Source organism: Grammomys surdaster, unplaced genomic scaffold (assembly GCF_004785775.1).
Source record: "Grammomys surdaster isolate TR1022 unplaced genomic scaffold, NIH_TR_1.0 125889, whole genome shotgun sequence".
In the NCBI taxonomy this organism is placed as follows: domain Eukaryota; kingdom Metazoa; phylum Chordata; class Mammalia; order Rodentia; family Muridae; genus Grammomys; species Grammomys surdaster.
The window spans coordinates 232,763-245,806 of NW_021620714.1; the positions used below are offsets into that span (position 1 = coordinate 232,763).

Genomic DNA, 13,044 nt, shown 5'->3' on the forward strand with positions numbered 1-13,044 from the left:
GTCCTTTGGGCTGGAGCAGACACAGAGTCGGTCTGCTCCTGTCCTGTGGAGAAACTCAATCTTGAGTCATCGAGGAGCCACTGCACTCAGAGCAGCTGAAATTGAATCCTGAGTCATCGAGGACCCACTGCACTCAGAGCAGAAGGATTTCCAGATCCAAGAGGTGGCCTGAGTCCCAGGAGTTCTTCCACCCAGGAGATTAGGAGCATAAGACCACAGAGACATCTGGACTCTGAGGAGCTCTGCAATAAGCAAGATAACTGGAAATACAGACTCCAGTCTTACACAGTTAGGGCAGGTACCACTAGAGTTAACCAGATGGTGAAAGGCAAGTGCAAGAACATAAGCAACAGAAACCAAAGTTTCTTGACATCATCAGTGCCCAGTTCTCCCAATATAGCAAGCCCTGAACACCCCATCACACCTGAAAAGCAGGATTCAGAATTAAAATCACTTCTCATGACGATGATAGAGGATTATAAGAAGGAATTAAGTAAAGTGAACATTGGTTCTGTAACAAATAAAGAATAAATGAGATAATAAAGTAAAAACAGTCTCACAATTCTCTCTGGAGGGAAACATGCTCACTGCTTACCTGGAGACGGTGATCTTCAATTCCTCCATGTGGATGGTCATCTGTCGCAGCTGATCCTTTAGAGCGCTGCAGTTCTCCTCTTTGAGTCTGACTTCTTCCTCTTTGGTTTGAATGGCATCACCAAACCTGCGCTCCCATTTCTTCGCTTCGTCGATCACCCTGTCCCGGTCATCCTGGAGGGATGACATGCTCTTAGTAAAGGCTGCAAGCTGGGCCAAGGTGCTGTCCAGGCTCTCCTGCAGCTCCTTCATTTCCTTGTCTTTCCTGATCAGACTGACTTGAATCTCTGCAAGCGTGTCTTCCACATGGGCCTTTTCCCTGTGCAAAGCCTCCAGCTTCTCTTGCATGTTCTTCTTCTCTTTTCTGTGTTTCTCTTCTGCTTGCTCCAGTCTTCGCAAGAGGTCTTCATCTTTTTGTTTTATCTGGCTTTTGATGGATTCTTTGTTTGACTGAAGCTCCTTTTTCAACTTGAGGTTGTCCGCCAGCACTCTGGCGGCTTCGCTTTGGGTGTCATCTAGAAGTATCTTGAAGCTAGATAATTCAGCTTGTGCCTTTTTGCGTTGTTCAACTGCCTGGGCCAGATTTCCTTTGGTTACATCCAAATCCTTTTGGGATTCAGTGTGAACAAACTCGAGGGCCTTGACGGTTTTCTCCAGGGCACTGATCCTCTCCAGGTACCTGATGCAGTCCTTCTGCAGCTGCTTCACTTCCTGCTGTTTCTCCTTCAGCAGCTCCTGCAGCTCCTTTGCATGGCTTTTATTACCAGGTCCTTTCTGGGCACCTTGTATCTTTTCCATGTACTCTTTTCGTATTTCTGACTCCACCTTGGTCTTTTCCTTGACCAGCTGCTGTTTTTCTTCTTCTAATTCACTCACACATCTTTTAAGGTTCCGCATTTCAGACTCTAGTTGCTCATTTTTTATTTGGGCATCTGTAACATCCTGGTAATAATTCCCAATGCTTCCATTAAGTTCTGCCAGTTGATTCATCAGCCTCTCTTCTAAATCGTCTTTCTCCTCTTCTGCCGCCTCTTTCAACTTGGTAACTCTGCAGAGCTCTTCTCGGATTTGCTGATTTAGTGTGTTTATCTTGGTGACCTCTTCTTCCAGGAGCTTTAGTTCACTATCCTTTGCAGATATCTGAGTCAGTAGGACATTTTTCTCATTTTCTAAAGTCTGGCTAAGTTCCCTGTCTTTCTGTTTTTCCATCTCTAACTCAGCAATTCTTCCTTTAAGCTGATCAAGCTGCTGGAGGTAGTTATTGATGTCATCGTGTGAGCTGAAAGTCTCACTAACACCAGGCTTGGCACTGTTAGCCAGGAGAATAGCTCCCGAATCTTCAAGCTTGGCGCTTTCACTCACAGAATCTTGTTCTTGCGACTTGCCCACCACAGCTTGAGTTACCTCTTCAATGACATCCTTTGGCTCATCAGATTTCTCAGTGGCCTCCAGGCTAGCTTGTCTCAGTCCTCGAGCTTCTACCTGAAGCTTTAGATTTCGGATCTCTTCACTCAGAGTGTCCTTCTCTGCCATTAAAGCCTCAAACTCCTTAGAAAGGGCTTTATACTCCAATGTGATCTTTTCTAGCTCCTCCTTCAAGCTGGAATTGGAAGAAAGAAGAGCTTGCATGCTTTCACTGGCTCCTCCCACAGGTGGGGCCTCCGCTCTAAGCCGGTCATTTTCTTCTTCTAGCTCAAGGATCTTCTGTTGCTTAGATTTGGCGAACTTTCTCATCTTCTCTTTCATCTCCTCCATTTCCCGTTCTGCATCCTGCAGCTGCTTGTCTCTCTCTCTCTTGTCTGACTCTGCGCTCCTTAACTTTGCGTACAGCTCCTGCTTCTCGTGCCTCACGCTTTCCACCACGTGTTGAATCCTCTCTGCCTCGTTGCTCACATTCTCGTAGGACTGCAGAAGGACCTCATACTCCCTCTGCAGCTCCGTGTGCTTCTCCTGCCATTCGGTGCTCTCTGCGACCTTAGAACATCTCACCGACTCCAGCTCCTTCATCAGCTTTTCCTTTTCTTCAGTGAGGGCCCCCAGAGCTAGTTTCAGGCTTTCGCAAGAGCCACCAAGGCTCTGATTTTCCAGTAAGGACCTGTCCATTTCTACAATGAGTTTGTCTCTCTCTTCCTGAAGAAGGGCTAACTTTCCTAGGAATGCATCTTTCTCTTGATTCTGAACAGAAACCTGGCTTTCTACATCGGCCAGAGACTTGGTCAGGTGTTCAACAGCATCTCTGGCTGAGGACAACTGCTCTTGCAGACTCTTGTTTTCCTTGAGTGCCTCCTTCCGGGAGATGAGGGCAGCCTGCAGTTTCCTCTGTAATTGTTGCTTTGCCTTAGTTTCTTCCTCAAGCTCTGTTGGCTTCTTCTTTAGCTCACAAATTTCTACCTGGACCTGCTTTAGCCTCTCCTCATGCTCCTTGGCTTGCATTTCCAGCTGTGTGTGCAGTGCCTTGATTAAACGCTCCTGCTCCACCATTTCTGTCTGTACTGTGGTGAGGGTCTGTTCTTTCTCACTAAGCTGTCCAGAAAGGTAGCTGACCTCTTCTTCCTTCTGGCCCAAGTGCTTTTGCAGTGCATCTAGTTCAGGCTGTAATGTTTTCAGATGTTCCAGGTCAGCAGTTTTCAACTGGCTGCTTTCCATTTCCTGCTTCAGCCACTCTGCGTGGGCCTTGGCTTCGTGGGATACTGCCTTCAAATTCTGGATTTCTAACCCCTGTTGATGTATCTGTTCTTGTAACAGAAATACTTCTTCTGACTTTTTGGCCAGCTCACTTGCTGTAGAACTAACTTTCAATTCTAGCTCTTCTTTCTCAACCGCCATTTCTTTCAACTGGGCCTGAATCTGGGCAACAGAAACAGTAGCCTGGAGGGCTGCTGTCTCTCCAGGGTGAGAAGGCTGAGCTGCATGTAAGTCAGATTCTGAAGCAGGCTCTGTTTCTTCGAGTGAACTGCCTTCTAAACTTTGAGTGGGAAGACCAGGCTCCTGCTGCTCAGTGCCTGGGAGCTGTCTGTCTATAGACTCCCTTGCTTGACATTGGAACTGCTTTAGCTGGCCCACAATGTTCTCATTTTCCTTACTCTGCTCATCAAACTGTTCCTGTAGGTGATGGTAAGCCGCCCTCTGCTCCTTGAGCTCTTCCTTTAGATGTTTCTCTTTCTCCTGTGCCTTTTGTAGAATCGCCTTACGGGAAATTAAGGCTTCTTGAAGCTTCTTTTGAAGTTGTGTCTTTTCTTTCTCAAGGTCTAGTATCTTTCCCTCCAGCTCTGGTTTCCAGTGTTCTCCACCACCTGCACTGGGTGGGCTGCTCACCACTGTTTCTTTTACAGGTGCTGCCGAGTCTCCATCCCCAGCATCCATGGTGCCTATGATTAACTTCTGAATAGTTGCTTGGTTTTCAGTGATCTCTTCTTGAAGCAAATCTATCTGCTTTGTCTTACTCTGCAGGTCCTGTGTCATCCGTTGGACCACAGCCTGTAACTCTTCTGCTGCTGCTGTCTTTTCCTTTAAATCCCTCCTTATGCCCTCCAGTTCCACCTCTTTTTCAGATATTGTCTGTTTTAAATCAACTTCTATTTCTCGCCACTTAGAAGTCGCACATTTTTCGGGGTCATCTTTGTCCTCTCTGTCTTCCTCCAGCTTTCTCCTCTCACTCTCCCCAAGGGGAATCTCTTTCCTGGACTCCTCTCTCACCTTGGCCAACTCCTCCTCCAACTTGCTGACTTTCTGCAGTAGCTCCTTTCTGTTGATCAGCGCTGCCTGCAGTTTCCGCTTTCTCTGCTCACTTTCTTTCTTCAGCCGCTCTAGTTCCTGCTGAAGCCCCTCTTTACTCACCGGCCCCACTGGGCTCAACTCATCAAGGCTGGACCCAACTCCACTCTCTTCTATCTGCTCTTTTTTTGCTTCTTCAGCTCTGGACAATAAATTGAGCTGTTCCTTCAGAGTCTTAATTTCAACCCCAAGAGAAAATTTCTCCTCATTAAGCTGAACCATTTTCTCGGTCATACTGAAGCTGAGTTCTGTCACTTGCTGATCCTTCTCCTGGATGGTTTGCTGGAGCGTCTCCACGTCTTTCTTTTTCTCTAACAAGAGTTGGTCCATTTTGGCTATTTCTAGTTCTTTCTGGGAAAGAGCCTGTGACAGTCCTTCCACCTCCTTTGAGATGTCCCTCACACGCTCTGCTCCCTCTAGCACTTCCCTTTCCTTCGCCTGCAGCTGGCTCTGCAGGCTTTTCATCTGTGTTCCCTGTTCAGAAAACTGTAGTTGCACACCATCCAGCTCTCTCTGTAAAGCCTCAATTTTCACATCTTTAGATTTGGCTTCCACGCTTAGGCTGTGGATCTGCTCCGTGAGCAGGTTGTGCTGAGCCCTCTGGCTTTCATAGTCCAGACCTCTTTGCTTTTCTGATTCTGCAAGGCTGGTTTCCAGTTCTCGAACCTGAGCCCGCAATTCTGCTAAGACATCAAGCTCCTTCACCCGGTAAAGCAGCTGGTCTCTTTCTTCAGACACAATAGTGAGCGTACTGTGGGCTTCCTCCGCGCTCTCTTTGAACTCTTTGGTAAGCTGGGTTAGGCTGCTAATTTCCTTCACTTTCTCACTTAGATTTTTCTCATAAGCATCCTCTGCTGTATGAAGGCTTGTCTCAAGCTCCAAAACTTGAGTTTTCAGCCTTTCCAGTTCGCCTTGATGACACTGACAGACAGGTGGTACAGAGAGGGATTTGTCCACAGTGTCTGGCTTTGGGGAGTCCAGTTGCATTCCAGAGTCACTTAGAGGTCCTGATGCAGATGTTCGATGCTGATCTGTCATGCCTGCCTGTTCCTCTTCAGCTGCTGAGACGCTGCTCTCATTGCTGAGCGCACAGACGACATCTTGCGATATAACTGAGGGCAATCCTTCACTCTCCATCAGCTGTGCTTCTTTCTGGTCAAGGATCTCATAGTCCCCCTCAGGCCTCTTGCCCTGTAGCTGTGACTTAAGAAATGCAATTTCCTCCTGGGCTTCCTTCATTTCTACTAATAAAACTGATAGCTCTTTATGTTTCTGAGAAAATGTGTTCTCTAGGACATCCTGTCTACTTTCTTCGGTAGAAGAATCTCTCCTGTTGAGCAAAGTAATACCAGCTGTGCTGACCTATTAAAAAATAAGGAAAAAACAAAACACCAAGAAAGGCCTTAATCAAATAGCTCATACAGCATTACAAAGAGCCCAATACAAACTACCATTTCATGAATTTCCTAAAACTTAAACCTTCTGGCTCGAACTTCTTTTATGCCACAAACGTAAAATCTATAAGACTCTGTATGTATCTCCTAAACTAAACATCCATAATTCAATCAGCCCCACTCAGAGGTCTCGTTCATGTCAAAAGGGCCCAAGGAAGCTTGCAATCCATTTTCTAGATAGTTTCCATACAAAAGAACATTCTTCTTTTAGGTTAACATGCCTAGTTATTTCTTCTAAGATCTGCTTTAAAAATAACAACAAAACAACAAGAACAGCAACAAACAATTAAATACTCTGTTTGACACTAAGGTGTGTTATATTTCTTTTCCTAAGTAATTTAATGAATAAGAAAGTTGTAAAATAAAAAAAAAATTAACACTGACATGTAAATTACCAAACAGGTTACCAGGGACAAGAAGTCTAGAAGGCACTCTGCCGGCGCTTAGACGTGACATTAGGGACCCATGTGGCAAATATGACTGTGCTAGGTCACTCCCTCCATGTCATTGCTATAGTTGTTTACTTGGGACAGAAAACTAGTGAGTCTCACAATATAGTTAATTTGTTTAGGTTCAAAACCCCTGTCTCAAAAACTATAGCGGAGAGTAACCAAGGAAACCTGATGCAGACCTTTGGTTCCTTTGGTTTTCACATGCACAGGCATGGACATACACGCGCGCGCACACACACACACACACACACACACACACACACACACACACACACACCATACACAGAAGCACACAACGGAGTTTGGAGTTTGGGGGATGTGGGCATGGATCACTGGGAAAAGTGCTGAGGACCTGAGTGTGGGTCTCTAGCATCCATGTAAATGCCAGGCATAGTCTATAATCTTAACAATTTTCATAAGGACTATCTTAATAATTTACAACTCTTTGTTTCCTGCATTATGGAGACCATAATTCATAGCTCTCAGTACTAGACCTTTGGGAAAGTTCTCTATAATTTCAGGTCACACACAGTCTTATGTTTTTATCCCTATAGACAGGAAATTCAGATACAGTAAATACAGTATATATAAATGTGCGTGTGTGTGTTTATTGCTACAGGGTTCAATGTAACCCACCGCATTTTGTTCTGTTACCCATTTCTTTTTATAACCCTCTTTCATATCGCTCGCTCATTCTCCTCCCTCCCCCGCTACAGTATCCACAGAGTTCAGTTCTCTCGACTAAAGAATCATGTCATCCCACAGCAAGAGGGCAGAGAGCCCCGGGCTCTGCTCATTCCGGCTGCTCCCAGTATTCTTTCCTCCTTCTACGGATCTTCCTCTATTTAATATCTGTGATCTCAAGGGATATTACCAGTCAGCTTTTTAATGCAACATCTATGTTTTAAAATCTTCTTTCTTAATTTTTGTTTGCTAATTATTTTCTGCTTCTTTTGTTTTTCATTATTTTACTAGACATCCATCTTTCTTATCTAAGTTGATTTTTTTAAGCTCTGTTTTAGCTTGTTTTCTCTAGAAATCATTGGCCAGTCTTTAAGGGAATACCTTTAAGTATACCCTTGGAAAAAGAAGATTTATTTTTAGTCAGAGTCTTATCATTTGTAACTTTATAATACTACAATTTTCTAAATTAAGTCACCTTTGACATTTTGTGAGCAAGGCCTCAATGGCTCCATGAAAACACACTGATTATATGTTTGATCATTAATATTATATGGTAACTTGGTTAGATCATGATGCTCAAGATCTTTGGCCAAACATTACTCTAGGCACTTCTATGAAGGTATTTTAGTTGGCATTAACATTTAATGCCAACTAAATGTTTATGCATATATGTGAATGCATGTGTGCATGTGGTGGGCCCACATACATGTACACTGTATGTAGAAGCCAGAGGTCAACCTTCAGTGTCACTCCTCAGAAGCCATCTACCTTATTTTCTGAGAAAGGCCTGGAGCTCCCAAGCGGGCTAGCCTGGCTGGCCTTCAAGCCCCAGGGATCTATCTCCTCCATCTCCTAGTGCTGAGATTATACGCCTGTACTATCATGTCCAAGATTTAGAGCTTCTGTGGTTCAAAACTAGGACCTGACATAGCACAGTAAGCACTTTACCATCTGAGCTATCTCCCCAGTTATAAATGAGGAGAATTCAAATAAAGCAGACCATCCTTTCTAGTTCTGGTGACCCTTTTCCATCAGTTAAGGTCTTGGAAGGGTTAAAAAAACTGTCCTACCTCCAAGAGTGAAATCTGCTAGCAGATTATCTCTTGACTCAAGTCTTAGTATTTCTTTGTGTTGGAAGGTCTCTGTCTCAATTGGAAGATTCTGAATTTGCCAATTTGTTAAACTGTATCTCTTTGGGTCTAAAATGGTATTCAGACTATGTCCCTAAAGACAGACTAGTATATAATAAGCAACACTTTTGTTAAGATCTACATTTCTTCCAAATGCCACTTATCAATTTGGGAGCATGGAAAATTAACTATGAGGCAGCTAACAAAGACCCTAACTCAACAGAATGACACCAAGCAATGATGCCTCTACTGGATTAAATTTCAGTTGGTCAAGGTGCCAAGAAGAGACTCTAAACAGAACATCTTTATCACACCACCCTCAACTCCTTGCTAAAGCTCAGGGAATGTCACAGAAGAGGTGGGAAGAATATCAGAGATGGAGGATGTGGGGAGATGTGTGACATTCTTCTGTCTTCTGGACGTGACACTGACTACCACACCCATGAAATCATAGCAGCTGTGGTTACTTGAACAAGATCAAAGCAGAGAAAATTCCAGCATAGATGCGTAGGAGCTCTCTAGGCCCTGCCTGTTACTAAGAAGCTATTAGCACTTGATGGCTGTTTGGGGAGGGAGAATCTTTCTTTTTGAAGGGTGTTCCCACTCGTAGGACTCCTGTGCTACAATGAATGATCCCATAACCATAAACATATCAGCCATACTAATTGACTTAGTGGGTTATCAAAAAAAGAAAAGACGTGAAATCGGGAGAGACATGCTATTGGGGGAGATGGGGGAAGCTGAAGGGGAGAATCGGGGTAGATATAATATTTTATACATGTACATGTATGCACATGTATAAACTTACAAATACAGAAAAATGAGAATTGAAAAACAGAATAAATAAATTTCAGGTCACAAAAGCCACAATTTTGTAAAGGCTCCTTTGAAAAACAATCCTGAATTAAAAACTGTCAACTGGGGAACATAAGAAATTCAACAGATTTTTGTTTACTCTCTACTAAGAGGCAAACTCTGAGTCCCCCGATGGTGGTGCCATTTGGGGAAGTTTAGGAGGTGTGGTCTTGTTGGAGGAAGTATATCACTGGAGGTGGGCTTTGAAAGTTTGAAGCCTAGAGCCATTTCTCGTTCCCTCTGTCTGCTCCAAGATTAGATTTAGGATGTGATAACTGTCCGGCCTGCTTCTGAAGCTATGTCTGCTGCTTGCCTGATGTGCACCAGGAATAGACTCTTACCCCCTGGAACTCTGAGTCCAAATATACTCTCTCTTCTTGAAGTTGTCTTAGTCATGGTGTTTTATTATAGTAACAGAAAAGTTATTACTACACAAGTCTGTACTTGTGTTAGTTTAAGACAAAGAATTTCAAATATTCGGAAATGAGTAAGTGACTAAGTCTAGTCACTATGACTCTCTTAAATGTCATTTTACTCCATGGTAATATAATTCTCTGTCAACACTGTTAACTATTGAAATCAGCCCCACTTATTCCAGACCCCACTATTACTGTACTAAGTAGTCACTTACCTCACAGACTGTACCATCAGCCTCCCCTGCTCTATTCTGAGCCTCCAGAAGAGTGATCCGAGAAGAGAGTTTTTCTGAAAGTCAAAAAAGTAGTACCTTTAGAGAATATATGTGGAGCATTTGAAAGAACAGTGACATGGCTGTACCAAGGCTACTTGAGATATATAAAATAACGAAGAGACAAGAAATAAGCAAAATACTCTGAGGGAGATAAAAGACTGATGCCTCCAAAAGAATATGAGATATCATATATAACACAACGTAATAGATACCATGCGTAATAGAACATAGTAGACACCATACATAACAGAAGGTAATAGATATCATACATAATAGAATGCAGTATGATAATGACCGTGAGAGAAATATTCTAAATAGTGTGATGTTTGAAAGGCTGTAGATGCAAAGACACGTGACCTGGGACAGCTATTTATGCTATAATTGTCTTAGTTTGTCCACATTTCCACTGTTTGCATTGTACATTTTTGCACACTTGCACTTACAATGTTCCAATCTTCTTCAACAGATGTTCAGATTAGCACTAAAAGGGATCTATTCAAACTTTTAGCTGCAATCCCAAAGACCAAATGAGGACAAAAATGACATAATAAGAAGAAGGACAGCTGGGCTCAGGACCCCTGTCTTAACATACAGCTCTAACATGGATATCAATACCCAGGAAGATAATACTATTGAGCACTGCTCCTGGAGATACTCTAGGAAGTTTACATTGCTTCTGAAAGACTAGATAAACTAAAGAAAGAGCATGTAGCTTTTATGTAGCATCTCAACGCCTTATTATGCCTTGGAGCTCGCATGTTTTGACTTCTATCTTATCCTTCAACCCCCTCTTGTATTGCTATTTTTTTCACCATACAAAAACTCAGAGCTTCTTTCTGTTCTGCAGACATCAAGTTCATTCATAAATCATACCTGTTCTGCTCTCTCCCCTGATTAACATCTTCTTTGCATGACTGCCCTGCCTTTAGTCACTGGAATGTCAAGTTCCCAGAGAGGCCTATCCCGACCTCTGTAATTCTGCCTTTCTCTTACTTCAGACACACTTGCAGTACCCTATCCTCATTTCCATCATAATATCTATTACTCTAAGATGCTCTTTTTTATACACGTTTATGGCTGTCTTGTACTCTAAAATGTTCACAGCTGTATCTACAGCACAGAGAATAATGCTGGGCTCACAGGCAAGGAAGAATATTCATGAAACATATGAATTCAAGACAGTACATGTATTGTGCCCAGACATTGCAGACTCCTGTGAAAGACATAGAAATGGCAGTACAAAAAGTGAAATGGAAGGGACAGGACAGAAACTCAAAGGCCATTTATGACAGCAGACAGAAAAGCCAGGGCAGGGAACACTAAGGCCCATGATCTGCAAGGGACAGGGAACGGAAATCACCGAATCTGCAAAGTGCATGACAAAATGGTAGAATAAGGATTACGGATAAAGTATCAAAAAAGTGCTTCAAGTGGGCTAAATAATGAGCTGAATTTGTGGCTTTACTGGCAACATTAGCAATATTTTTAATAATTAAGCATTTAATAACACATAATTTCCAGATAGAAGCTAGGTGGAAAACTGTAAAATGGCTACATGAAAAAATTGGATCTAGTTTTTAAAGTTTATGTGATGCCCCCTCTGACTCGCACAGTCCAGTAGAAAGATATGCTAGATCAATGGTTCTCAACCTGTGGGCCAAAACACCTTGGGGGTCTAATGACTCTTCACGGGGTCACATAGCAGATAGCCTGCATATCAGATATTTACATTAAGATTCCCAACAGTAGCAAAACTAGTTATGACAGAGCAACAAAAATAATTTTATGGTTGGGGTCACCACACCATGACACACTGACTGTATTAATAGTCCCAGTGTTTGGAAGGGTGAGATCCACTCTCCTAGATGAATGAGAGTCGTAAGACATCACCACAGGCTACAGCGACCGAACCAAGGAGGCTCTCACGAGGTACACGACGAACAGAGACAGGTCCAAAGATGCCTTTGTTCGAACAGACTGTTCACGCAGTCCAGTAGAACAACATGCTAACGCGCTCAGGCTAATCCAGCAAGAGGTTATTCAGCAGCTGTTATCGGCCAGGTGTTACTAAGTTTAGATAAAACAAACTGAAAAAGTTCTCTGCCCTTAAAAAGCTCACACCATGCCTTCCTCGGGCTAACAATAAACAAGATAAACACTGACCATCTTCACACATCAGTCAAGGTACAAAGGATGTTGTGGGAGCATGAAGCACTTAACCCAGGCTGAAGACTGAGTTCCTAAAGAAGACCATGCCCTGGGTGAGGGCTGACAGGGGTCGTCGTCTAAGCAGGGCGGTAATATGGTGTGAGCCGACAGGGACCCAACCTGTAGTTTATTTTGATTTCTCCTATCTCATTCCTGTCCTCGTTTTGCCTATTAAAAAAATTCAGCATCTTGGTAAATCTAATTCTGGTCATACTCCCTAGAAGATATCTTGGCCAGTTCCAAATGGATATAAAGTATTCAGAAATCCTGCAGCATTTGCAGCGTACGTCAGAAAATGAGCACCAGCACTGTGCTCAGCTACTTAGTGTGCATGAGTTTTATCTGATAGCTCCTGGCTCTGCTGCCTGAGAGCCTTAGTGCGCAGAGTCAGCTACGTGCGTACATGCACAGCGGTAAGAGCAGAGGCACTTCTGGGATGAGAAGACAGAGTTCCTGCTTTTATTTATACATACCGTTCTCAGCTTTCAGCTCCTCCAGCTCTACAGAGCTAAGGAGCAAGGCTCCCTTCTCATTCTCTAGCTCTACCACTCTCTTCTGTAAAGAGGCGACAGTCTCCTCCGTGATGGCCTACATAGTAGAGAAACAACAAGTTAGTGATTCCCCAGCGCCGGCTCTCACACTGAGGCCCAGAGGGCCTCTGCCATGCATAGCACCTGAAGTTCTCCAGCTATGAGGATGCTTTAGAAACAGCATCTACTCCTCTGCCTGGTGAATCTTTGGAGAAGTTTTTAATTCTAAAGATGGAAAAAGAAATAAAATCTATCCCATAAGCTTCATTGGGTTTTGAATCCAAGAGAGAAGCCTGGATTACAAAGATAGAAATCCCAAGTTAGTGGTGCATGAAAAAACGTTTCAAAAGTTCACAAGCAACACCTTACATAGATCTGATTAAAGCCAGCAAGCAGCAAGGCCTGGAGGAAAATGAACAGGAAGACAGACTTCTCAAGAGGAGAAGGAAATGTTATTGCTGTCCTTGGGTTTTTTCCACTTATAACAAAATGTTCTTCTGCTTCATTTATATATCCAGAATGTTTGTCTTTCTTAATGACAAGCAAGTAACTATATTTAATCTTCAGGTTTTTTTCTTTTTACACATTTTATCCTACAAAGGGCTTACTTTATAGACTTTTTCATGCAATTAATTCCACTGAAATTGCCATGTTAGGTTATAGAGTTTGCAC

General features: G+C 43.1%; 1 protein-coding gene across 4 annotated transcripts in view; it reads right to left on the bottom strand.

Moving 5' to 3' along the window:
- Golgb1 (golgin B1) overlaps positions 1-13,044 on the bottom strand; it is a 59,411-nt gene that overhangs the window by 16,083 nt on the left and 30,284 nt on the right. For all 4 annotated transcript variants that reach the window (XM_028752224.1, XM_028752222.1, XM_028752223.1 and 1 more), the window contains 3 exons: positions 12,316-12,430; positions 9,575-9,648; positions 596-5,730 (listed from right to left, as the gene is read on the bottom strand). In XM_028752224.1, the coding sequence (XP_028608057.1) occupies positions 596-5,730; positions 9,575-9,648; positions 12,316-12,430 (5,324 nt within the window). The remainder of the gene's footprint in view (positions 1-595; positions 5,731-9,574; positions 9,649-12,315; positions 12,431-13,044) is intronic.